Source organism: Netta rufina, assembly GCF_964035555.1.
Source record: "Netta rufina genome assembly, chromosome: 5".
NCBI classification, from domain to species: Eukaryota; Metazoa; Chordata; class Aves; order Anseriformes; family Anatidae; genus Netta; species Netta rufina.
In genome coordinates this window covers 62,557,744-62,584,973 of record NC_140128.1, presented here as the reverse complement: position 1 = coordinate 62,584,973, position 27,230 = coordinate 62,557,744, and the positions used below count along the sequence as shown (strand labels likewise).

The window sequence follows — 27,230 nt, the reverse complement described above, 5'->3', positions numbered from 1 at the left end:
CCCGGGGACGAGCCGGCTCCGGCTGCGGGCACCCCGTGGGGCTCCGTCCCTTGCCGTGCCGAGCCGTGCCGTGCTGTGCCGAGCCGTGCCGTGCCGTAGAAGCGGGCGGGGATGCTGCCGGTGCCCCCGCCCGCCCCCCGCCCCCGCGGCAGCCTCGCCAGACGCAGCGCGGCTCGGAGCGCGCACGGAGCCTCCCGTAGCCACCGACACCGCCTCCCGGGTAGCCCCGGGCAGCCCCCACCATGGCCCGGAACCGTAGGGAAAGGAGCGGCTGGGGTAGGCGGCACGGCACGGCACGGCACGGCAACGGAGGGGAAGGGAGAAAAGGGGAGGGGGCGGCCGAACAATGCCCGGGGCTGCGGGGTGGGATGGGACGGGGCGCGCCCGGGGGGCTGCGGGAGGGAAGGGAAGGGGGAGGCCGGTCCGAGGGGTCGGGGAGGGGATCGGGGACGGGGAAAGAGGCAGGGAAGGAGGCAGGGAGGGAGGCTGAGAGGCTGCCGAGGCCTGTCCCCGGCCGCCACCGCCCTCGGCCTGCGCGGGGGGGGCTGCTATTAGTGCTGCTGCTGCTGCTGCTGCTGCTGTTACTGCTGTTACTGCTGCTGCTGCTGCTGCTGCTGCTGCTGTCACTGCTGCTACTGCTGCTGCTGCTCCTCCTGGCCGCCCCCGCTGCCCCCCTTCAGCCCCAGCCTCGCTGGCACGATGGGGACGCGAGCGGGGGTCCCGCACGCCCAGCCCTCCGGTCCCACACGGGGCTTTGCCTCCTGCTTGAGGCGCTGCAGGAGGATCGGGGCCGTTTTCAGAGCGCCCCTTCCCACCCGCAGAGGGAGGAGGAAGCCTTGCTTCCCTCAAGGCCTCCCTTCTCCTCCAACCCGCCATCCTACGGGCAGCTCTGGGGGAAAAACTGCGCCCGCCAGCCACGCAGAGCCAAAACTGGGCCCACAGGTGGGCTGTGCAGGGCACCCGGGGGGCTCCGAGCCCCTCTCCCCCTGCCCACAGCCTTCTTTGTTCGCCCTTCGCTGGTGCATCGCTGTACCGGCTTCTGCTGATGCATCCTCGGCTTTGTGGGAAACCCAGCTTTAATACGGCAATTTGCCGTCATTTAGGGCCGCTGGGGTGTGATTTGTCATCCCCCGAGTTGTGCGCCGTGCAAACCCAGCCCTCAGCGCTCGGGGTGCCCCGTCTCCTCAGGCGGAGCAGGTGAGCCGAGCCGTGATGTTTAGATACACAAATTACATTCTCATTTGGACAGATGACTGGAGCATTTCCCACGGTAATGATTAGCAGTTCAGGGACGTGTTGGCAGAGGCGTTCAGATAACGGAGCCTGCGAGTCAAGCAGTCGGAGCGTGCGGTGGCCTCTTTGCAGGAGAACATCAGCAGCGTCCATTTGATAAGGGCCGTCTGGAGCCGTGACACTCCGAGGAGGCTGCTAGGCCTTGGATAAACAGCAGAGGAAACTTCTCGTGAATATTTTGATGCTCTCAGCCTTGTCTTGCAGAACTGTCAGTCCCGTTCTCGTTGAGCACTGGGCGCACGTACACGCGCTCGAGCTTCCCCCTCTCATCTTGGTAGCGTGAGGAGAAAATGCAAGCGGTGTCAAAGCGGGTTTCGAGGGAGAAAAACCTCATCTCGGAAGGTACAGCCTTGGCCTAGCGGAACAATTAGGCACGTACCTCGGTGTGAGCGTGCTGCTAAGGCGATCTGGTGCTGATTCACTAAACTCTTGCTTAGCTTCTTGGTAAGCTTCGCAAGAACCTGGAACCAACTGCGAATCTAAGCAGGTTTGCCTTCCATCTACAGAGCCAAATCGTACCCACAGAGGTTTAGGTATTCCTAGAACGATTCCCAGCACTTCGCCATGCTGGTTGGTGTTATTACAGGTAATAAATTAGGCAGCAAAAGCCCCCTTTTGCTTTGTAATCCAGCAAAAGCCCCCTTTAACCAAGCGTGCATTTGTAGGGCAGCACCTCGGTGCCCTGAAGGATGTGTTTGTGCCCGCTGGGTGCTGACATCAGCCCAAGGGGGAATTCAGGGCTCCATTTCTCAGCCTGCCTGCTGAAGGAGGAGTCTGAGCCTTTCACCATCCGGGCCCTCCAGCTACATCCTCGGTGTGCTCTAAAAATGTGCTTATGGGTCATTAAAAATACTACGCTATTTTGAAACGGATCAAACTCCGTCCTAGTTCCTTTCCAGTTAGCCAGGCCTGAAAGGAGACGACTGCTTAGTGCAATCCTTCGCCTTTGTCTCATAAAAACAATTTGCTTTTTTAAAGATCACCGAGTGAATTAGGGTGAGCGATTGCATAGCGCCCAGGAGAAATTGCCTCCAGTCAGCTATCAAAGCTAGGTTGCTGCCACACGTGTACGTCCCCGCGAGCTCACACAGGGGCATGTAATGCATCAAGTGTAGGGTTTAGCCCGGGGCAGGAGGTCAGTGTAAGGCTGTGCAGCATTTAGGGCTCCATTACTGAGCGTGCTAAGCGGTGCCGAGACCTCACAACTGCTGCTGGTTGTGGGATGAGCGGCTGAGGGAGCTGGATATGAAACAAAAACACCTAGAACTGTGCATCAGAGGAAGGGATCCTGCTTTTACCTGAATAAGGACTGCTAGTCTGAATCCTGACGGGTGCAGTCAAGTCCAGCCAGCTTGATGAAGGCTCATAGTAGCTTCCCCTGATGTTTTTTTTTTTTATTTTTCTGAAATTCTTGGTGCTTTGCAGTTGCAGGTGCTCGGCAGCCTGCTCCCCTTGTTGTGGCAAGGCCGTTAGAGATCTCTGCTCCCCGTCACTCCTTTACACAGCTCAGACGAGGACAAACTGCTTGAAATCTCTCATTTCCCATCACGGCCCATGCTGTAATCAGAATGACCCACTCGTCAAGAATTCAGTTTCAAAACCGTAAAAGGGAGTACAGAGGTAATACTCGTTGGTCAGGGTTTTCAAGCTGGGCTAGAGGTTAGTGAGAGCTCTTAAAGGAGCTCAGTGGTCGGGAAGTGCTGAGCAACTATTTTGGGGGAAGGGACTTTTCCAAAACAGGCCTGACAGATCTTTGATGTCACACTTTCTTCATGCACAGCAATGGGTTCAGCTGGAAAGAAAAGGGCGATTTTGGTGTTGGTTGGTGTGAAGGAACAGTGCTAACAGCCCTTCTGCTTGTCATTTTGTTCCTGACCTTTTCTGGCGGAACCTCAGATTCCCCTTCCAGGCGTTTCTTTGTCACTCTGAACGCTGGGAATCTCCTGAGAAACGAAAGCTGAGGTTTTTCAGGCAGGTGAGCCTTTGCATAAGAAAAAAAAAAAATAGACATGAGAAGATTCACAACGAAATTGCTAGCTTGTAAATGAGAAGGGAAAATGAAGTGCTGGGACTCGTGAGAAGAGACGAGGACATTGCAGGCTGGAGATCCAGCACGTGGTGGTTGGTCCTCATGCCCTTTTGAGGCAGTGGTATTGTATAATAAATCAGAAGAGCAGGGTCTGATTCATTCAAAGATTAGGAGGAGCAAGGGCAGCCTGTTTTTCCCCTTTTGGAGAAGAAGCAGGATCCTTTGGGCCTGTTTTGCCGTGGTCATGCTCCATGCCGTGCCCGTGCCGCAAGAAGCTTGGTCAACGTCAGGGCAGGCAGCCCGTGGGGCTGTGTCTTGCTGTATTTTCTCTGCTAAACATACAGGTGAGGAGCACACACAAACATTGCTTAGGGCCTAGGTGATGTTCCTAGGCACCAGGCCTTGTATTAACTCCTCTGCTCTGTCCTGCCTACGAGGTGCGGGGTGTCCAGTGGGTCACCTCCAAAGCCACCTTGCTCTGGAGCCACCCCAGCTCCTTGGGTCCTGGAGAAATGCTCATGTTTGTGATCAGGTGAAGGACAGTTAAGTGTTAGGGCGATGAAGGAACTGAACACAAACTTCCCAAATGGGGTGGAGGCTCACTGACCTCTGCCAAGCCCGTAAAATGTGTTTAAAGCCCTCTATATACTTTTACATTCCTTCTGAGCGTAGTGGCCTTTCATGCTGTATCCTGGGATCTTGTGGCACGTTGACCAAACTTTGTTTTCAGGCAACAACAAAAGGGTAAAACTGATTTAAAGTCAGAAATGAGTAAATGAAATACTGGTGGTGGAGGGAGGCTGCTTGCTGACAAACAAAGTGGATTAAGGACCATGCAAGGAATGCATAATGGGTGCAAAGCAAGACTTTTGGGGACGTATTCGTGCAAGGTGTGTTTCAGTCATCGTGTCACATGTGTGTCTGGCTAGACTTAAATGTGGGTGAGCGAACAGTCCTGGAATTTCTGTCTGAGAAATAAATGATGGCCTTTCTGTAGTTTCTCTTATGATAGTGTTTTGACAAACAGAGATGGGATAAGGTTCCCTCTGAGGGTTGCCCACCTGGGCTTTGAATCAGCCAGTCCTGGCGCGTAGACTGGCATGAGCATAACCACGGGGCTGTCTGACATGACCTCAAACTTCCTGAACGACCTCTAGAAGGGAATCTGTTTGATCTGCTTTCTTCCCAAGGTAGTTGGTGTGCCCGTCTCTGAAGCATGCTAATTACAGGCTCAGCCTTGGGAATTCCGCCCGGATAGGTATTGCTGTTGTTTCAGGGCTGGCTAAGGCACTGAAATTTAATGAGAGAGGTAATAGGCGTTGGTTTCACTTCGTATTTTGGCATTTGAGCTGCCCCTGTTGTAACAGACCGTTTGGTGGCCAGTAATCACCCAAACCCTTGCTTCTCCCAGCAGCCTTCCATGCAGGGAGTTCCTAAACCACTGGCGTTATCAGCACGCTCACTCAGCTCCTCGTTCCGGCTGCCAGAGGAGAAAGGAGCCGAGCTGCTCGTGCTGTAGTCGAGGCTGCTGTGCTGCCAGCTGGATGACTCAGGGCTGGTGGCAAGGAGGTGCACTCAGCATCTTGCCTCCTGCGAGCACCCTGGGCGCAGAGAAGCTTGTTGGGGGCATGGCAGAGTGCTGATGGCCCCAAGCAGGGGCAGTAACACCGCTGTGCTTCAGAGGGGAGAGCTTTTTACCCGCCGTGGGCTATTGACCAGGGAAGGAGCTTATTTTTTGCATCGCCTGGTTGGTGGTGCTCACCAAGAGCCTGCCTTACATCTGAGTTCAGGACAGAGCAGTGACTGTGTCTGTACACGGAGCTCGGAGCAGCAAGCCTGCAGAGCACTGATGGATGGAAGGGAGGGCTCTGCCCAGCCAGGCGGCCCCGCTTTGTCCTCTCCAAGACACCATCTCCCAGGGGCAGCGCTGTCTAGACACCTTATGGCAGCCCTGTGCCTGGGGAATTTGCTCACTCATAGCTGCCCAGGCAGTCTCAGCACCTCGGGATGCAGCTTTGTCCTTCTGCACTCCGTAGGGAGTGTTATTCTTCCCCTACCCTGCTGCTGTGCAGGATCGATACAGGTTATTGCTCTACAACAGCCGGTATGTGCTTTGTGTCAGTTTACTTCTCATTTTTCCTTATTAGCATGGTAAGATAGAGAGTTCTGCACAAGCCTCTCTTCGAGGGAAGGAGAGGGTCTCTGACGTGTGCTCAAAGCGGCGCTGCCTTTTCCGTGTTCCTCCGAGCTTTGCCCATGATCTTTGGCTGCTTGGCAGGCCGTGGAGTTAGTTCAGCATCAGCGGAGCGAGCAGAACCTGTGGCACGGCAGTGCTGAATGGGATAAGTGCAAGGGATACTGTAGCTTGGAGAGAGATGTCTTTGCCGGAGCTGTTTGCACAGGGCAGATAAGCCTCCTGGCAGCTGAAGCCCTCTGTGCAAAGGGATCCTGCCTGGCCGCGGTCTGCTCAGTGCTGGGCTCGTGGTGATGTTGGTGGCACTGCGATATGTTTGTAAGGCAAACAGCTGGGGTGGAAACGGCTTCAGAAGGGATCCGCACAGCTATCGCTGCTGATCGAATTAATCCCGAGAGGGCTGCTGATAAGCGACCTAACCCAGCCAGTACAGGGAAGTTTCATTCCAGAGGAAGAACAACAAGTTAAAACATTAAGCCTCTATTTTATCTCCTTGGTAGTTTATTTTTTTTCATGCAGTGAAGAAACTGGGTTCAAAGACCCTCAGAATACCTGCCCCACTTTATGTCTGTGTATTTCAGCAGGGGAATCAGGACCCAGGCTGCAGCCCTGGCATCTCACGGGGTGTGCATACATGTAAGGTTCCCGGGCGCCCCAAGAGCACAAGAGCAGGGCTGGCAAGTTGGCTTTCTCGAGGTCTGTTAGGCAGCCTGTGTTTGCACAGATGATGCCCTGGGTCATGGGTTAGTCCCTGGAATGAAATGTATTTATTGCGCAAACTCGTTTAGCAAAAAAGATGACATTATTAGCGGGCCTCTGGAAAGGAGTCAGCATTTCAGTGACCTGTTCGTCCATAACTAAGGAAGAACAGGCTTAAGTACTCACCAAAGTATGCTGCGTGATCAGTGACGTGTAATTTATCTAATCTGTTCTTCTGTGGGAGCTTAAATACATTAAATCAGCTGTCCGACCTTACATGGGCAAAATGTGAAATATGCTGGTGTAGTTTATTAAACTTTATTTAATTTTAACCAAAAAGAATTCCTACAGCAATTGAAAAGTGCTTTATTTTTTCCTCACAAAGTGAGCAGCCCTGTGTTACGGGGCTGCCTGCAGCAGCAGGGCCATTTTCTTGCTGCTGTCTGACAACACAATAAGCACGAATGCAAATTCCAGTCTCCTCCACCTTTCCACTTTAAATCACCATATGGAAAAGAGACGCGGATTCCACCCCGCTTTCGAGTCATGGAAACGAGCTGTTATGAAATGGGAAAAAGGAACTGTATCCTGGCAATTTCTGAATGAGCAGCTTGAGAATTGACGTAATTGCAAGGCGCCGAGAGATAGCCGACAGAAAGGAGGAGTCAAGTTGGAAAACGAGTAAAAAAAAAAAAAAGAGCGTGTTTAGGAAAGCTTAGGCCTCCTTCTTTTCCTTTTTGGCCAGATGATGTTTTGCCATTGCCAGGTACGACTTCCTTCAAAGCAGATAACTAATTTATGCCGGAAAGAACAATCAAAATAATTGATTTTCAGTAATGTGCCGCCAGCTTGTAAAAAAAATCTCTGGCTGTCCAGTACAGCAGATAATCTAATAACCAGGACGTGGAAGTTTCATCACATGGAAATAAATATGAAAGATAGAGTTTTGTTTGCAGACGGCCTCCATGAAAGAAACAGAGCTAATAGGGCTGAAATCAGCTCAGAGACCTGTTTAATATAGTGCCTTTTCTCCCGATGTCTCTAATGAACTGGAAAATCAGCATATCCTGTTCATAATACTCTGTGTTTTGCCCCCATGTTGTGCAAACAGCCAGCTCAGGTGACAGAGGCAGGGATGTCCTCTAGCAGACCACGGCCGCTTTGGGCGGCTGCCTCTGTCCAGAGACACTCTCCCAAAAGCTGTCAATACCTGGTGAAGAAAAACAAGGCGTTTCTCACAGGTTCTGGGGTTTTGAATGGACAACACAACGTCTTCAAGCTAGTTACGGTTGGTTATGGCAGTGGGGATGACCACTTTCTAGATCCCTTTTCCACCCCTGCCTGCGAGGAGCTGCTGCAGCACCGCAGAAATGCACGAGTGGTCTGCTCCTGATATCCCCGAGTGGTCTCATTCTCATGTGAGACTGGTGGGAAGCGGTAAAAACTCTTCAGTGGAGATTTCCATTAACCCCTGGAACAGAGCACTGGTCTCTGCTCTTTCTGGCAGCTGAACTGGAGGGAGAGGACCACCCGGGAGACCTCATCCAGCAGCAGCAGGGGGAATTTGGCACAAAGCTTCCCTTCTCCTAGCAGGACAGGAGGGATTAGCGAGGCTCTCCCCAGGCTCTCAACATGCTCAGATGTACAGCAAGGTCCGAGCTGGGGATGTCTTCACCACCTTGCCTCTGCATGAGGCCCTGGGCAGCAGCTTTTGTGCCCATCTGGGTGCAGACTGTGTGGCCTCGAGGTGGGTTTGGGGCGGTGGTACAGCTCTGCCACCTGCACGCCGATGGCTTTGCCTCCGCTGATGGCTACAGTCAGAAATATTTAGATTTAATTCCATTTACGGATTTTTTCCTGCCTCCACCATGAGTCACATCCTACAGAGATCTCTCTGCTGTCCTTTTTATGCAGCTGTAAAAATGAAAAAGAAACTGCACTCGGTTAGCGCAGTGGGGTGTTGGGAAACACCATGGGAGAGAGGTATTTCCGATCGGAGGCTTTATATGGCACTTGCAGCATGGCAGCCCTTAAAATGAGCACGCAAACCTGTGGCCCTTTGGCACCTGTCCGTGCTTACGTGCTGGGGAGATCTTAATGGTGTGTGGTGTGTGCAGCAAGAGGACCGAGTGTGCTCAGGGGCTTCATTTTTCGGGTGGCTTGGTGATGTCTGGGCATTGGGAATAGGAAGGTCTTTTTCCTGTGGCCACCCAGCAGTGGCATGGGCCAGGGGCTGGTGTTTGGAGGGAGTTTGGTGCTGCTGGAGGCTGGTGGAGAATCTAGCTTTTCAGAGCATTCGGGACTTTTGTTTTGCTAAGGAAAGTCCAGGCATCGGGAAGAAAAGATCTTTGTCTTTCAACTGTGAGCAAAGAAAGCTCGCAGTATATGTCTGAGAACCACCAGATATCCCCTAGCAACAAGGCTTAATGATCCTGATATTTCAGGATCATAGGAAATCAGAACCGCGTACAAAAGCACCGTTGTTATTTAAAAGAAGAAGTTGCTGCTGGAGGCTTCTTTATAAAGAGGCCCGGAATGGGCAAACCCCATTCCTTGTGGTATTTATAGTTCGTCTTTTAGCATGTGCACGCATCAGCCCTGTGCTTTGAAACAGCTGGGACTGGCTGAAAACTGGGCCCCTGAGGTCAGGGTCTGAAACAGAGACTTCAGGCTCCTGTGCTTGGAAATTTGCAGCCTGAGCCAGCGACCTGGGGACTTTTTGTAGAAATGAGGGGAAACTTTCCACCACGCGCTCCCTTCCCCGCTGGCGAGGAGGTTTTTACGTGGCCGTAGGTGAGCTGAGCAGCGTGATTAATCACCTTGGGCTTTCCTTTCCTGTGCTGGGAAGTCGGGAGACAATGAAAGGAAAATTACAGGAGCTGGCCTGCGCCTGCTGAACCGCCGGGCGGCTGTCGGTGAATAAGGCCCACACCGGGGAGCTGCCATCAGCAGCCCCCTCGTCATAGGGAACCAAACGGGGTGGCAGTGACTGTGTGCAGGTGGCAGTGACTTGGTGCTGGACACCCACATTTGCTGTCCAAAGACAGGGAAGCGGTCGTTTGAGCAGTTTACAGGAGCAGCAGGTTGTGCTGAGAGCGGCAGTGCGGCCTGCAGATGGAGCAGGCCCCGGCGCTGCGCTGTTGCTACAGAAACAGCAGCCGCATAGGATGCATCCAGGCAGTCCTTGGTGGATCCGTGAGGTGCTTGCGTGCCTCAGCTCGAGTGCTGCGTCCATGGCTGAGGAGCCTCTTGCAAGGGCCTGGTGGGCAGCGTGTGGAGGAGAGCACTGTGAGATGCTCAGGCAGCGGTGGTGTAACCTGGCTTGGCACCACGCAGACCGCCCCCTTGTTGTTCTGGGGGAGAGAATTGGGGAAAAAAAGGCAAAACTCGTGGGTTAAGATAAAAACAGTTTAATAAGACAGAAAAGGAAGAGATAATAATAATAGTAATAACAGAACGCACAAATCAAGTGATTCACAACACCACAGCCCACCACCCGCCCACCACCCACCAACCAGTGCCCCGCCAGACCCTGAGCAGTGGCAGCCCCCTAAGCCAAGTCCCCAGGTTTTATGGTTCCACATGATACCACATATCATGGGACATCCCTGTCCTGGTTCTGTCCCCTCCCAGCTCCCTGTGCACCCCAGCTCCTTGCTGGCAGGGCAGCATGAGAAGCCACAAGTCGCCAACCTAGTGTAAGTGCTGCTCTGCAACAGCTAAACCATCGGTGTGCTACCAACATTATTATCCTAAATCCCAAACACAGCACCACACTAGACACTGGGAGGAAAATTAACTCTATCCCGGTTGAAACGAGGAAACAGTGTAGTCAGCAAGCGATGATCATCAGTAGCTTGGAATTCTCCTGTCTAGCACAGAGAAGGCTAAGGACATGGAGAGGCTAGGACAGTCTTTGTGTATGTAAGATGTTGCAGGTAAGAAGAGAATAATCTGTTCATGTCAGCTCTTGTAGGACAAAAGCTGACGGGAGCATTTCTCCAGGAGGATCCCAGCAAACTCCCTGGCTGCTGGGAGGGCTGGGCATGCTGACAGATTTCCCCAAAGCAGCTGGGTGGCTCCACCAGGACGTCTGGGGAATGTTGGACAGACATCTGCTCCGAGTTATGCTGTTTTGGGGTGATATTTGAGCTAACTGACCTGTTAGGGCCCTGTCCAGCCCTGCTCTCTGTGATTCTGTGCTTTGCAGAAGGAACCAAACTGCTCTTGTTTCGCTGTTTGTGCAGGTAGTTTTGCAGAGAAGACTTACGAGTGGAGCTCGGAGGAGGAGGAGTCTGTGAGGAAGGCAGGACCGGTGCAAGTCCTCATCGTCAAAGATGACCACTCCTTTGAACTGGACGAAGCCGCGCTGAACCGCATCCTCCTCTCAGAGGCTGTCAGAGATAAAGAGGTCGTGGCTGTGTCTGTTGCCGGAGCTTTTAGGAAAGGAAAGTCGTTCCTGATGGACTTCATGCTGCGGTACATGTACAACAAGGTATGGCTGCAGCTGCAGGGGGCTCTTCCTGCGGGTACCGTGCTGCTCCCATGTGCTGCTCTGGGATGAGCTGGACAGGACACTGGCTCAGTGCTCTAGAGATGCTCAAGCCTCTCTTTAACATGAGGCCTCACAAAATAAAATAGAGCAGATACTTCCACAACCCCATACATTAGTGGGTCTCCAGTGGGACTCTGCCTTTCTTGGCTTTGGAGCAGAGATGCTCACATTTACTGCCCTTTGGGAAACCACTCTTGGGAGGGCTGCCTCTTGCCAGTGCTGGGTGAGGCAGTGCAGAAGAAAGGTGTAAAAACAAAGTGGGATGAGAACTTCAGCGCTTTTTTTGTTCCCACCTGCAGGAAGCAGTGGACTGGGTTGGAGATTACAACGAGCCTCTGACTGGTTTTTCCTGGAGGGGAGGGTCTGAGCGGGAGACGACTGGCATTCAGATATGGAGTGAGGTTTTCCTGGTGGACAAGCCTGATGGTAAAAAGGTATTTGCTTTTCTGCTGCATGTTTTTTTAGTTCTCTGTTGCTGGTCAGCTCATCTTGCTGCTCCAGCTTTTGTAAGACTCCCCTGCCTTGCCATGAGTGTCTCAAATGCTTGTGCAAGTTTAGAGAATGTTTTGATGCCATATCCCTAATTTAGCATAATTTAATGCACTGAGCAATATGAAGTCTTGGTGTCTCCCTGTGTCCCTGATATACTCTCTGGGTGTCTCTCCAACTCTGGACTCCTCAGAGTTTCTTTCTTTTCCTTTGTCCTCCACCAACTGTGAGTCTGAGGCATGAGCAGCGAGATTCCCTACCTGATAACACAGCTGGCATTCACCCACCCACCCTGTTGGCATCTGAGAGTGTTTTCACTGAGTGTTTTCCAAGCTGACCTGGAGCTTTCTGCCTGTCAGGTTGCAGTGCTGCTGATGGACACACAGGGGACCTTTGACAGCCAGTCCACCCTGAGGGATTCGGCCACCGTGTTTGCCCTTAGCACAATGATCAGCTCGATACAGGTAAGAATGGGATTGTCTCCAGGAAGCAGTTCCTTAAAGGTGGTGGCTAAAAACCAGCAGTTACTGTGTGGTCTGTTAGGGCTTTCCCCTCCTGTCTTCTGCTCTTTGCTCCCAGAGAGCAGCATTAACAGGATGGAAGCTGGGTCCTGATACAGAGTTCAACACATAAATGGAGGAGGAGAAGCATTGTTTGGACCTGACAGGCTACCTGGCTGGGGCACGACAGCCCTTGCTGCCCTCATGCTGGAGTGTTTTGCTGTGCCTGTTTGTCTGTCTGTGTCTGCCCAGCAGTACAGCTGTGCTTGGGACCTGTCTTGGAACAGCTTCAGAGGCCACTTGGGCCTTTGGCTGTATCCCCATGGTCATGTCATGAGCTTCAACCACACTGACCCATGCACTGGCCTAAGGGACAGGCCATTCTGAGTGCTCTGAAGTTTTTGTTTTCTCATGCAGGTTTATAACTTGTCCCAGAACGTGCAGGAGGATGATCTGCAGCACCTGCAGGTAAGTCCCCTTGTCCTGCTGCTCTGTGTCACCGGCGTGCCTGCATTATGCTCCACACTTGCAAGCTGCATTGTGCTGGAAAGGCATGTTTGGAGCCACAGAAGGGTCTCTGAGTTTCCCAGCTTTCACTTCAGCTCATGAGCATGGAGGAACATTCGATCAGGACTGAAACCTGTATTGCCTGTGCTCTCGTAGCACACCTGCTTGGGGCCTGGGCTGTTTGGCAGGACAGTCAGTGGGACACTTGCCAGCAGCACAGTCAGGCCCTGTAGGGGAGTAGCAGGGGTCCTGTATTTAAAATGGAGGCTCTGTTACTTGTGTGACGTATTTGCAGCGTGCCTTGAGTGGTGGCAGTAAAAGTGCTCCTTTGACTTACGTGAGTGGGAAGCTGAAGGTAGAAGTTGCACTGTTCACACCACAGGATAGGACCTTTTGACTGAGAAACCCAAATAAACTGGGTATGGGTTTATAAACTTGGGTATTGACATCTGGTACAGGCTCAATACAGGTGACCCATAAGAATAATTACAACCCTGCTTGTTGAAGACAAGCAGCTAAGGTTGCTTTTTTTTCCCTTTTTTGTTTTTCTGTGGCACATCTTGTCCTGCCCATCTCCTGGTATTACCTCTACTTACACTTTTCTCTTTTGTTTGAGTGACTGTTTGACTGGGTTTTTTTGTTTGTTTTTTTTTTTTTTTTTCTCCAGTAGTTTAAGGAAAGAAAAGCTGTGGAAAAATCAGAAGAGTTCTGTACTGTTTCAGCCAGTAAATATTGCTTAACAATAATACCTTCTAGATGTTGAACTTATCCAGTGCAAATCTGATCTTTCAGTTTGAATTTTAGGCCATTATTGCTTAATATGTTGACCCATTTTTAGGCATCTGTGAAATACATTATTGGTGCCTTCGCTTAGGAATTACAGCCCAGAGAGACTGGAGAGCCTTCAAGTCTTGCTGGTAGGCTGATCTTACAGTCTGCACAGTGGGGGTTTGCAGGGAAAGTACTTATTTCTGAATTCATTTCCGCTTCTTCCTGGAGTGTTTAAAGAGAGCCGGGCTCCAGCAGTCCCCTCTGGCACGTGAAGTTTCTGGTTGGTATGAAAGCAACAGCAAGCAGCTGATTTGAGCCATTTTTTCACAGATTTGGCAGCCAGAAACTCTAGGCGAGATCTTTCACATAAGGGCTTAGCATGGCGATTGTCCCTAACAGCTCCATCTGCCTCTAAACGGGAACCAAAACCACACAGCCAGCCAGTCTCGGTTCCAGCTCTGCAAATGGCGTTTTTTTTACCCCAAATCAACAACTGCGCCTTGCTGCTTGTGCCTGTGTGGCCACAGCTGTATGGCCTGCGTGTATTCTGGGGAGCTAAAAGTCCTGCTGTTCTTTGCCTCTCTCTCCAGCTTTTCACCGAGTACGGACGGCTGGCCATGGAGGAAACGTTCCTGAAACCTTTCCAGGTGAGTAGAGGGTCCTGGCCACGTTTCCAGGTGAGTAGAGGGTCCTGGCCACCACGCATCCTGCTGCTGGAGATGGCTTGGCCCTGAGCTGGGTGGCTTTGCCACGAGGTGTCACTGCAGTTTGCAGGACGGGGAGGAGAAAGGGAGGCCTGGAGTCTGGCTCTGCTGAAGCGAAGGAAGGGCTTTGTGTTTCCTTGCCCCCAGGAGGTTTCTGAATACATCCAATATCCCTCTTTCTTTCCACTCCCAACCTTTGTTGTTGGCAGCTCTGCCGAGCCCTGCAGCAGCCTCCTCGCCCAGCAGGTCTGGATGCAGCTGGAGGCTGTTATCTGTGGGAGGCTTTGTTCGGGGGGACAAAAGGCATGGGGTGAAATGCAATGAGCACTGTGTGGCATCAGCTGCGTCCTGGCAGGGCCCTGCTCCCAGATACAAGCCATGCTGGGCCTCGGGGAGCTGTGCATGCAGTGCTGCAATGCCCCCAGCTGAAGGAGGGAGAGAGCAGAGACTGTGCAGGCAGCCGTCCCCACAGCTCTGCCTCGTCCTGCTGGGCTCGGAAAGCAGTCAGGTTTTGTGGCAGAGCTGCATAATGAATGCACGGCCAGGTTCCTAACGCTCTCTGCCCAGCCTTTGCTGTCAGAGGCTTGAAGCCACCTGCCCCCGGAATCCCAGCTCTTGGCAGAGAGGAGGACAGGGATTAGCTCAGAGCGCTGGCGGGTGGCAGCAGAGCTGTGGGAAGGCTCTGTTTAAGTGGGATTTTAGCTTCAAATAAGCATCATCTGCTTCCCAACCTGTGAAAAGCTGGCATTCGGAAGAGGGAGAGTGTCGGGCAAAGGGCTTGCTCTGGATGTCAGGGCTACAAGCAGCTCAGGGTGGTGGGAGGTGATGGGTTGTGGCATCCCCTGCCATGAAGGTGGATGAAAAGAAGTGGAAGAAGGGGGTTAGGAGTCCGTGGGGCGGCTGTAGCAGCTGCTGTTGAGAAGGGTGGTTCAGCAGCTCGCTATGCCTGCAGACCTGTAACAGACCAAGTCATGGCTTTGTACAGCTTTGATAAGGGCTGTACCGAGTGCTGTGCCCCTGGGAGGCTGGGAAGGTGATTGAACAGGTTTGGAAGATTTGGGGGATCGTGGGCAGTGGGTGTAAGCCAGGAAGCAGGGCCAGCAGGGATGGAGAGTGCTGCTGGGAGACCCTCACAGATCCCAGTGTAATTGTGGGGCTACAGAGCTCTGGCAGCGGGGCTGCTTATCCCCTGCACTCTGCATAATTGCAATGCCAAGCAGGAGGACCCCTTCTGTGGGGCATCCTGTACAGGTTGTTTCCTTATCCAGGTGCCCTCTGGCAGTCCCAGTGGCTTGCTCTGACTTCTAGCTTCCATCCGCAGTAGGCGAGCTGGTAGCAGGCTGGGGATTTTGTGAGCTTCCCAAAATGAAATACAACAGGGAGTAAAAACATGCTATAAAAATGCAAGTAATAATTGGGAGTGGGTTACAGCTATTTTACTTTTGCTTTCCAACATAAAAAGAGAATTGCTGGCCACACCATCAGCCTGGAAGGCGTAAGGCGTTTATAAGGTGGCCGTGGTCAGGAAGTGGGAATAAAATGAAAAGGTTAAAAAATGCAACAAATGGACAAATTGAGATTTTGGGGAGCTTTGAGTAGATATTGGATGTTAGCATGGGCCGATGACTGATAAACCTCGTTAAAGCTACCAGTAAAAGTATGACTAGTAGTAAGAGCTAGGAGAAAATTGTAACATGGTGCAGAAAAAGCCAGACATTAAATAAATATTTCTGTTCCTTATTTAGAAAGTACCAGAATATTGTAGCCAAATATCACAGTGAAAGCGAAATACTTCCTACTCCATCAGTAAGAAGAGGGCTGTAATGAGGCACTTTTAAATATGCTTAAGTCATTAGGGCTGGATAATAGCCTGTGATTTCACCAAAGACCGTAATTGCTGTCAAGTCACGCAGTTCTGCAGATAGCGAGTCTTGTCAAGCAATCCCAGTATCAATTTTTAAAAAGACCACAAGTTTGGTTGATAAAGGTAACTATCACCACGGCATCCTGCCTTCTGTACGCCTTATCTCCATACAATGCTGCTCAAAAAGAAAGCGAACTACAGACCAAGTCAGCATTGTCTGGTTTAATCCGTGTAAATGGATTAAAAACCCATTAACTGATAGATGACTGAGAACGCTGAGCTAATTTTAATGGGGAAATCATCATCCTTCAGAAGTGCTTCCTTGGGGCTCCCCCCAGGGTCTCTCTGATTCATTGCAATCTCCGTTAACGATCTGTGGAAAAATATCAAAGGGCTGGTAGTAACCCTTGCAGCTGAGATAGACGCTGGGGGAAGGATCGCTGGCGACGTGGCCAGGTGAGCATCGTGGGGTTGGCCTGTCCCTGCAGAGGGCATCTTGAAAAGGGATCTTCTGAGTGACTGCTACGGAGTGGTCAGACATCGGGGGAACAGCGAGACACCAAGCACAGACCTTGGTCTGTCCAGGAGAGCACCAGAGGCTGAGCCCTTCACAGTTTGCAGCCCTCGCTCAGGGTCTTCAAACCAAGACAGCTCTCTGCAGAAGGCAGTGCAGCTGGAGGTGCTTGGGCGAGGCTCTAGGCCTGGAAGTCAAGCTCAATGCATCTCTTTTGTCCTTAAAATATAAGAGCCTGGAAAGGAGGGTTTTGGAAAAAAAAATCTCATATAGGAGAGCGCTGCCAAGCAGGGAGTGCTCTGAAAGTGCCGATAGTGAGATAGTCGAGTGGATGCTGCTGGAAAGGAAGCAGCTCTTGGCTGTGGAAAATGCACATTTCCCTTCTGCTCCCTCCTCCCACTGCCTTGTGCCTGCGGAGAACCTCGTGCACCACACCAGCTGCCGCCAGGTCGCCGTGCCTTGGTGAGGGGGGACACTAGGTGGGATACGGGCAGCCTGTTGGGAACAATTTTGCTTTAGAAAAAAAAAAGAAAATAGCTCCCAGTCCAAACAGCACAGAGTGCATAATGTGTTTGTGGAAAAGTCCTAAACATGGTCATGCTTCCTGAGCTTCTTGCAGTCTCAGAAGGAACAGCATGTCCTGGGAGAGCTAGCTGTGGACATTTGCTGGGGCTTGTAATGCCTTTAGGAATGGCCAACTCACTGTTCTCTTCTTTCTTATTTTTTTTTTCCTGATGTTTTATGGAAGAAAATTAAGGAGGTGAAATATTTTCCCTCCCCAAAATCTTTGTTTTAAACATAGACAAATTTAGGGAAATTCCACTGAAATGCATCCCACTTACTGACTGGTTTATTCATACACGTAGGAGAAGCCCTGGCACCTCTGGGGCTTCTGCTTTCAGGGCTTCCCTCTGCAGCCCCTGGATCCCTTCTGTGGGACGCAGCTTTCTTGTGTAGAGGAGGCACTGGAGGCGTGATTTCTTCTGAAAACGATTTTCTGAAAAAGATTAGACGTTGACCGTGCTGGTATTTATTTATTCATTGAATAGAAATTCGACTGCCTCAATAAAGATTACAAAAGCCAGCAATTCCTTATTCAGCCTCGTTATCCTACATATGCTTCTCATTAAAAGTCTGTCTGGAAAGCTGCCCAGTGAAAACGGCTGAAAAAAACCGAGCCTGTGAAATTCCCATAGGATGGAACTAAATGTGGCTGGAATTAGGGAGCTCGTTGCCTTTTGTCCCGGTTAGCAAAAACCTCGTTCTTGTTTTGCAGTGGAAATGATTGACGCTATTTTTCAAGCTCGGGAACCAAATTGCCATCCGGCCGGGCTGCCACGAGCGATGGTGGTGGGGCAGGAGGCCCCGGTCTCCCTCTCAAACCCCTTCTGATAACATGCGGTGCTTGGGTTCCTGTGGCATGGCACTGACCTGGACGTGTTTCTGTCTCCTAGTCCCTTATATTCCTCGTGCGCGACTGGAGCTTCCCTTACGAGTTTTCCTATGGATCCGATGGCGGCGCAAAGTTTTTGGAAAAACGTCTCAAGGTTCGTTCTTTCGGAGCTGGATTTCCTCAGCGCTTTCCACGTGGCCTTGCATGGCCAGGGCCTTGTGCTTTTGGGTGATGGAGAGCGAGAGGCAAACGTGGCTTGTGTCCTGGGGGCAGTACGTTGCCCTCGTCTGTGTGGATGTAGAGTGTGTGGGCACAAGGCCACAGCCTTGGCCTGGCTGGGCTGTAGGGTCCTGCACTGCTTTCTTCAGCGATGGGGCTTGGGAGATTCCTGGGACCAGGAATAACGCTTTAGGAACAGGTAAAACCAATGGGCTCCAGTGGGGTTAATCAGGAAATGCTTGGGCCACTTGGTAGTGGAGAGACCTAATTAAAGGGGAGCCGAGAAAGGCCCGAGTGGGAAATCCCAAATGTTTTTGTATGCGGGTCATGCACAGGCACGCACGTTTTCCTGACGATAATGACATGCCCCAGGGCGTGTGGTCAGAGATAGGCCAGCTCCTTGGTCGCTGGAGGGGCCCTGTCTTGGCGCTCACACAGGGACATCCTTGCCGGCTCCTTCCCGCTGTCAGCAGCCGCAGTGTGGGGTACCCCATGCTCCTGGCACCCCGGTGTCACCTCTGTCTGCATCCGAAGGGAAGCTGACCCCAAACCGATCTCTCGCAGGTCTCAGGAAACCAGCACGAAGAACTGCAGAACGTCAGAAAGCACATCCACTCCTGCTTCACCAAGATCTCCTGCTTCCTCTTACCTCACCCCGGCCTGAAGGTCGCCACCAACCCTAACTTCGACGGAAAGCTGAAAGGTACGAGGCAAAGGCCTGCTTTAGATACCTTAGATGCCCTGACAGATAGTCCCACTGACTCCTGAAACATTTCTGAGTATTTTCCATGAAAGAGCTTCTGCAAGAGGACCTGAATCCTCTTCCCAACGACATACTCAGCTCATTCCTCTGAGCGCAGCCAGCTGCCTGCCCTTTGCCAGATGCTTTTAACCTTAGCGTGAGCTCACGTTCGCTGACAATAAGCCCTGCCAACAGATGGCTGATAGACAAATGGGGAAGGGCAGGTGAGATAGGATTTTTATGGACGTGATGCTCAGCCTGCAATTAATTCCTGCGCCTCACCTGCAGTTGGGTGCAGACACAGCCGTGCAGACTGGTTGCTGCACAGCAGGCTTGTGCTTGCGCAGGGTGGCAGGCTGGTTACACGTGCTCTCAGAGGAACGTTATTTCACTTTGAAAAGCTTTCCAAGGAATATTTAATCCTGACTTATCTGATCAGTGGTTTCCCTACAGGGCAGACTTAGTTCACAGGTGAAATAAACACGAAGGAAAAAAACACAAGGTAGGATTCTCTACCCTGAAAGGAGCCGTGTGCTGTGGATTTTCACAAAATCACAGAATTGTAGGGGTTGGAAGGGACCTCGAGAGATCATCGGGTCCAACCCCCTGCCAAAGCAGGTTCCAAATTTTCAATTTGTGTGAATCAGCTGCTTACCAGCACCTTTGCTTAGAGGCTGCTTGCAGCCTCTGAGCAATGGAGAAAGTGGCTGTTAGTCACTTAAAATAAATTACCAGACAGAAAGAAGTTACTTCTTCTGGTTTTGGCTAGTGATCAGACTCGTCCTTCTGGCAAACTCCGTGCTAACTAGCAACAGTGCAGGCTCTGGTGGAAGCCAAACTGGTTTCTATTAGTTCCCCCTCTAATTTCAGGTGCTAAGCAGCAATTAACAAGTGGTGTGTGCGGAACTGGCCTGGGAGTTGTCAGCATCTCGACAGCATTTTCTTGTTCCTCTAGACCTGGACTCAGCCTTTTGTGCTCTCTGAGGAGAAATCTGGGGAAACTTCCCCTCTCTCGTTACCTTCCAGATGCCCAGATGTTGGATGTTTGCATGTCTCAGTTTAATTTAAATAGCAATAATGGATGTGAGGTGCTCTGAAGCCATAAAAGTGGCTGTTAGACAAGGAGCCTGCCTCCCTCAAGGTGACACAAGCCTGTGGGGCACTCGGTGACACTGTGCCAGCTCTGTAGGGGACACGCTGGGGGAGCAGAGGCTGTGCCCATCCCTGAGCTCTGCACCGAGGGGTGCAGTGTAAATACCATCACCTGCAGGATTTCTTAGTGCTGAGAGCCTGACGATTTTCAAAAGCTTTAAAATACTTTGCAAGGAGAATCTGACATCTGGGTGCGTAGGGGACTGAGAACTGGGCACAGGAAATCCTACTTGCTGGCACAGAAGAGCCAAAGCCTAAGCCCTGGCTGAAGATTTCCACTATGGGTGCCACAGAGGCGTGCAAAGGGAAGGCACAGCACGTTTCCATGCTGTATACTCAAGATCATGCTTTACAAAGAGTGTGTTTGTCTTGGCAAGAAGGTGCTGTTCTCTGGCTGCCAGTGCTGGTGTGCATTACCCGTGTCATCAGCAAAAGCATTTTTTTTTTCCCCGTGCAGTCACATTTGTGTTTGTGCAACTGGTTTTGAGACAAGAAAGCTGGATGATGGATCTAGGCACAGCTGTATGTGCTGTTGGTGGGTTAAGTGACAACTTCACCGGGGCCGGGATCATTTCTGAGTGCTCACATCACTAAATCACAGGGTGTCTGAGCTGGTGCCCTGGCTCGAGCCTCCTGTCTTTGATGGGAGTGCACACGGAAGCACAATTCTGACCGAGGCCTGGTTCTGATGACGTTGGGTTTCTTTCCAGAAATAGACGACGAGTTCATCAAGAACTTGAAGATTTTGATTCCGTGGCTTCTTAGTCCTGAGAGCCTGGACGTGAAGGAGATCAATGGAAACCATATCACCTGTCGAGGCCTTGTGGAATATTTTAAGGTATTGGCTTATTCAAGAGAGACGGGGCTTATTTGTTTGCAGCACATTTGCACTTCTAATGGAAGGGGAAAGCAGCAGCAGACAAGCTAGCACTTGTTGGCTGGAGGAAATGATCTCGGTATAGCCTAATAGTGCTGGCTCCCTTGCTGCATTGAGCAAACCCCTCACGGCTCTGTATTTGGCCATGCTGTAAGCCCAAAAGTTGTCAGGGCTCTCACCCCACCACAGGGACCTGCGGACCAGGGGGAGGTAGGCTGAGGGCCGTATTCCCGTTGCCTTTGGAAAAAAAAACACATTAATTTTGTTGTCATGACTACCGTGACATTTTGATGCAAGATATCAGTGAGTAATTCTCACCACCTACTCTCCAGGGCTACCTGACTCTGGTTCCTTCTCCTTCAGGGAAGGACGGAGGTAGGTGCAAACCCTATGGTATAGATACTTAGAGGAAGTGGTGGAGTGTGAACCTTGAGTGAGTGCCAAATGCCATGCAAGGAATTGACCTTGGGCCATGCTACTTGCCTTTTTTTGACAGAGCAGCCCCTGCTGAAGCCATCTTGTGCCAGGAGCCCCCTCCTCTCCTGTGCTGCTTTCATCCTGTTGATGCTGTGCCTGGAACTGGGTGGAGGTGTTTGCATCTCGCTGGCATCCGATTGATTCCGTGTTTCTGTGCCCTGTTTTGCAGGCCTACATAAAGATCTACCAAGGGGAGGAACTGCCACACCCCAAGTCCATGCTGCAGGTACGTGAGGGGGAGCTGCTGGGCATCCATGCACTGCAGCTGCCATCGATTCCCACTTAATTATCAGCATCCAGCCAGTGCAGCACGTCGAGCCTTCGTGATTTTGTTTCAAGTGCCTTAGCTGCACAACCCCAACGTCCCTCTGGGCAGCATTCAGCAGTCACTCAAAGCCTGAGGAAGGTGTGATGTGGCCAGGCAGTTGAGGCAGCACAGCTCGTGCACCTCGGCCGGGCTGTGGTCACTCCATGCACGCAGCAGCACTCAGCCTGGCCAAAATTATTCCCCGCAGGTGAGCAGCATCGTGCTCTGGCACATGGAGGTAGCGTGGCCCCACGCAGAGCTGCCCTCAGCTCCCTGCTCCGTGTCAGACAGCTCAGCAGGAGGCTGCAGCTGGAGCTGTTTACCCTCAGCTGAGCCTTTTATCTCTTCCCTTGCTGTTTCCCACAGCTGAAGCCCAGAGGTTTTGTTGCCCTGGCTCGGAGGGTAGGAATCCTTTCTTGATGCAGGTTTTTGCCTGGTGGGGGGGGGGCTGAGGATACTGGATGTGTAAATACAGAAGGATTTGATTTGGCGTTGGTCAGATGCTGGGGAGAGTGCAGCTGGCTGAGTCAGGGGGGGCTGTTTAATTTTGTGTGCGTGCACCATGCATCCATCCTGGCTGAAAACACGTGGGCCATGTGCACCCAGCTGGTGGCTGCTCTTCTCTGCAATTACACTTCTTAACCTCACCTTTCTGCAGCTAAACGTGGTGCCCTTTTTGCTCTTCGTGCAGGCCACAGCGGAAGCCAACAATTTAGCAGCAGTTGCCACTGCCAAAGACACCTACAGCAGGAGAATGGAAGAGGTAGGTGGTGCTGAGCACCTCGTTCCCCAGGCTCTCCTGTCCTCCTGGAGAAACCTCCCTGCTTGGCTTTATCGTGTCGGGGCAGCAGCGCTGTGTGAGCACGCAGCCCACGATGACCAAAACGTGAGGGAATGGCACAAAGCTGCACCTGGGGAGGTTCACACTGGGCAGAAGGAAAAATTGCTTTACCACGAGGCTGGTCAGGCACTGGCACAGGCTTCCGAGTGAGGCAGCTGATGCCCCGGGGCTGTCAGTGCTCAAGAGGCATTTGGATAACGCCCTCATTAATGCGCTTTCACTTCTGGTTAGCCCTGAAGTGCTCAGGCAGTTGGACTTGATGGAAGGTCCCTCCCAGCTGAACTGCTCTGTTCCATTCTTTAACCCGTGCTGTGGCTGGTGCTAATTAGGGGATAAAGTCATTACAGCAGGCTTTTCACCTGTGCCCTGCCCAGTCAGCTCTGGAGAGGGATGGTTGTGGTGTTTTCGGGTGAGGCTCAGCCCTCAGCCTGTCTCCAGCCTCTTCCAGGTGTCCCGTCTGTTCTCCAGATGGCTGAAGGGGCTGCAGAGCTACACGGCCAAATTATCCGCACGCTGCTCTGGGTGGGTGTTGGTGCTTATGCCTTAAAGCCAGAAGTGCTAAGGAAAAAAAAAAAAACAAAACCTGCACAGTTTGCAGCACAGGAAAATGCTGGGCTCCAGATCTGCTGGGATCGTAGCTCGATATTGCCCGAGATCCTGGCTTAGGCTGTGAGCAAATTGAACAGGGGGGTCGTGGGACCTGGCTTCTCAGTACAGACACCTGCAGCCCTGCTTTAATCTGTGTCTGAGGAGCTGCAGCTGGAAGAAATAGTGCCAAGAGGATGGCAAGGACAAACCCTGCACTGCCCTTTGGTTTTGGGGCTCTCCAAACTGGAGCTCAGGGCTAAGGGGAGCAGAGGGGATAATTTGTGCCAAACAGGAGCCCCCAGAGCCCGGTTCCCGTGGTTTGCCTGGCAGGGGACAGGAGCTGAGGGTGCTGAGGTTTGTGCAGCGATGGGGCCGTGTTTTCCACGCAGGTCTGTGGTGGGGACAAGCCCTTCCTCGCGCCCAGCGACCTGCAGAGCAAGCACCTGGAGCTGAAGGAGGAGGCCGTGAAGCTGTTCCGCGGGGTGAAGAAGATGGGCGGGGAGGAGTTCAGCCGCCGCTACCTGCAGCAGCTGGAGGCCGAGATAGACGAGCTCTACATCCAGTACATCAAGCACAACGACAGCAAGAACATCTTCCACGCTGCCCGCACCCCCGCCACGCTCTTCGTGGTCATCTTCATCACCTACGTGATCGCTGGGGTCACCGGCTTCATTGGCTTGGACATCATAGCCAGTCTGTGCAACATGATCATGGGCTTGACACTTATCACACTGTGCACCTGGGCATATATCAGATACTCTGGGGAGTACAGAGAACTGGGCGCAGTAATAGACCAAGTGGCCGCAGCCTTGTGGGACCAGGTAGGATAAAGAGCTTTTGATTTAAAACAAAAACACCAAAAAAAAAAAAAACACACAAAACTAAGCAGTACAAATCCCCACACCGGGTGCTTAAGCGTTGGGTTTCCTGGGGCTGCTCCTCCTCTTGGAAATGGCTTTTTGCGTTGGCATTTAGGGCTGTTTTAGGTGCTCCAGCGGGGCCTGCCCGGGCAGATCCGGCTGCTTGAGCTGCTTGTGCAGGCAGGGAGGAGCTGGGCTGGCCTCAGGCAGCAGGACAACGTGCTCCAGTCCATTCCTCAGGTGGGGAGGGCAGCGGCAGGGGGAATATTTTCAGCTCAGTTTGTGGAGTTGGTGATGGAGGGGACGAGTTTTAGGGCCTGGGTACAGCCACCCCGCAGGAATCAGCAGCAAAGCTGCTCGAGACTGACCCCCTGAACCCTGCCCAGTGTAAAAAAGGAGCTGTGCCAATCCCACCGACACAGAGCACTCACCACAAGTGTGGGGTCACACACGCTGTCCCCGGCAGCAGGAGGGGTGGCCAGAGCCCCATGGGGGACCTGCGAGGGGACAGGGCTGAGCCCCCTGCAAATAAACCACCCTGGGGGCTCCGGCAGGTGGCTGCTGGCTGGAGGTGAGCGCTGTTTGCCCCGTGGATGTGCATGATACACAGAGATGCTTCTTTTTCTTCTCCTTTTTATTTTTTTTTTCCCCCTTCTTCTCCCAATGCCTCTCCCCAGGGAAGCACAAACGAGGTAAGTGGCTCTCGTTTCCCCTGCTCTCCCCCGGCATGCACCGCACGGCTCCCAGGGGATCCTTGAGGGCGGCCGAGCCTCAGGGACAGAAAAATCATCCCGGGATCAGACGCACGTTGAGCTGCTTCCCAGCCCTTGGGCTCGGAGAGAAAGGAGGGCCCTGGGTGGTGGCTGGGACCCCAACCCCGCAGCGGGGTGATCGCTGCTGCCAGGGTGTCACCTCCGGAGCTGCTGCCTGCCACCGACCCCACGCTGACAGCCAGGAGCCTGAGGGAGGGGTTTTTGGGGTGGGCTTGGGGTGGAAGGAGGGGTTGTGTGATTGTTGTGATGGGGTTTTTAACCTTTTCCCCCCTCAGTTTGTGGCTGGGGGCTTTCCTGGCGTGCTGAGCCCTGCCCGTGAGTTTGGTTTTGCGGCACCAGGCATGGCTCGGGCTGAGCACAGCCCTTGGCTTGGTGTGTCTGCAAGCGCCACATGCCCAGCTTTGGGGAAAAAAAATAAAATCCTGGGTGGAGTAAACCATGCTCGGGGACTCGGAGGTGTGTTCTGCCTCCCCAGCCTCTTCCTTGGGCCGAGGGCTTGGTGTTGATGCATTTTTCTGCCACTGAGTTACGCGGGGGTTGCCTCTTAAGAGGAGTTTGAAGCAGCTCTCGGCGGTGCCAAGCAGCTTGGTGAGTGCAGGGAAAAAGAACCCGTTGTGGCCCATGGTGGCCTGCACAGCCGGGCCGTTTTTGGGACCTCGCTGTGCCCCCAAAGCTGCCCGGAGCTTTTCTGACCTCTGGGGCCGTAGGCTTTGCTCAGTCTTGTGCTACAGCAAACCCCAGAAGGTGTTCTTTGGTAGAGAAAGCCTTCCTGCCAGGAAAAAGGCAGCTGTGTGGGGTGAAGGCATCGAGAAAAGCTGAAAATAGCCCAAAGTGCTATTGATGATGATGGGCATGTTATCAGACACCACCAAAAAATAAAGAAACGCAGAGAAGCTGCTGGCAGACCCTTGCACCAGCCCACCACAGCCCTAGAAACGCAGCCAGTAGCCCCAGGCTTTCCCAGGGTGTGTCAGGGATGCGGGCAGCAGCCCCTCAGCACCCCGGGGCCTTCTGCTCACCCTTGGCCGTGCTGTGTCTGCCTTGGGCCGTCCTGCTTCACTCCACGGCCTCAACATGCACATGACGAAGCCATCATGCCGTGATGAAGCTCCCATCTCCATCGTCTGCCTTGTCCCTCCCCGCTACAATCCTTGTTTTACATCACCAGGAGCCTTCAGAGCCCCAGCAGGAGCCGCTGGTGGTTTTATTTTTATTTTTTTTTCCCCCAATTAAAAGCTGTTTGAAGTGGAAAGCTCAGCGCTGCGCTACCCAGTCACCCTCAGGGCTCTGTAACATCGCAGCGTCTCCTCTGCGCTGTGCCCTGGGTGCAGTTTGGGGTCGGGGGGGGGCAGTGGCACCCTTCTGGGAGGCTGCAGCACCCGAGGGGCCCGGGCATGGCCCTGTGGCTGCTCTGAGCTGAGCTCTGCGAGGGGCACACACCCCACGGCCACATCAGCATGGGTAATGCAGCCACTACCACATGGAAAATGCCCGGGTCTGGTGCCAGGCGTGTCCCTCGCACGCTCCATGGGAGCTGGTGTGCTCCGGGACCGGCACGCTGCTGTTTTGCCAAGGCCAGGCCTCGCTGTCAGGTGGGAAAGGCACCAACGAGGAAAGCAAAAAATGGTAACACGAGAAGGAAAAAAAATCTGCACTCACCCGCAGAAAAATCACGTAGAAAAGCCAGATAGAAATGACCCAGCAAAACCCTCTCTGCGATGCAATTCTGCCTGGTGGGGGAAAAAAGTGCTGAGAGTGCAGAAATTTAAAGCCTGCACGTGAAACACGCAGGGAAACCCAGCCCCTGCCAACCCCTACTCACACTGCAGGTAGGCCTCAGCCGAATACAGCTGAAGGCAGCTCTTCCCCTTAGGTCTGAGAGATCGGTAAACTCCTGAACCCTATTTTTATTTTTTTTTCCCCTTTTTGGACACTGCACTGCTGAGCCGGTGCCCAAAGCAAACTGCACGCTGCGCAGGCTGACCCTGCTGTTGCAGCAGAGCCTGTCAGCATCTCCTCTGCTTTTTTTTTTTTTTAGGCTTTGTACAAACTGTACAGCGCGGCCGCGACTCACAGACACTTGTACCACCACGCCTTCCCCGCACAGAAAGCGGAGCCCGCCGAGGGCTCGGAGAGGAAGAAGCTGTAGGGCAGAGGGGCTGCCCGGGGCACACGGAGGAGACGCGGCCGTTCGAGTGCTCGATCCGTTCCTGCAGCAACAGCGTTGGATGGGAAGATGTAGGCATGAGTTTTGTTCTGTTAATATGTACATATCAGCACTGCTGCGAGTACCAAGTGCTTTTAATTTGCAATATCCGGCACACTTCCCAACTAATTTATGAAGCCTTATTTTCTCCCTTTTTAATTAATCACCAAGTCATTACGGGAATTATAATTTACGTGACGCTGCAGCTAAAAACCTTCCAAACCTTCGCATTATTCAAACTCGTCTTATTTTCAAACACTTGAACGAGTTATAACATGTAACCGAGGGTTTTCTTCAATCAACTAATTACATCAACATAATTAAAAATGTATTAACTTGCTTTATCAGAAACTGTAAGGACAGCTGCTATGGTATGTTAACGATATTGTAAGGAAAGCGTACTTTTCCATTCGTAACTGATGCACAAAGTATCACTTTGTATATGTATTGGAGAAAGTTTCACTGTATTTCTGTACATATATATATTCATTATAGTGCATAGAAAGTGTGTTAAACAGTTCTATTCTTTTATCATCAGAACTATTAAAGTTTGCTTTTTGTTCCTAAGAAGTTGGCTCCATCAGAAGCAATTATTGACTAACGACTTCAGAGCTTCCTGGCGTTACTTTTTACATTTTCTGATTTTTTTCTGACCTTCAGAATTGGTGCTTTAATA

At 52.2% G+C, this 27,230-nt stretch overlaps 1 protein-coding gene across 1 annotated transcript; it reads left to right on the top strand.

Annotated features, from left to right (window-relative positions):
- The first annotated feature begins 152 nt into the window (after positions 1-152).
- Positions 153-26,887, top strand: ATL1 (atlastin GTPase 1). The gene is made up of 13 exons (XM_084288195.1): positions 153-276; positions 10,463-10,710; positions 11,070-11,204; positions 11,619-11,723; positions 12,177-12,227; positions 13,628-13,684; positions 17,574-17,666; positions 18,296-18,434; positions 20,336-20,463; positions 21,149-21,205; positions 21,978-22,049; positions 23,105-23,536; positions 26,387-26,887. The coding sequence occupies exons 1-13, from the start codon at positions 243-245 to the stop codon at positions 26,495-26,497; spliced, it is 1,662 nt and encodes a 553-aa protein (XP_084144321.1). The 5' UTR covers positions 153-242; the 3' UTR covers positions 26,498-26,887.
- Positions 26,888-27,230: the final 343 nt, after the last annotated feature.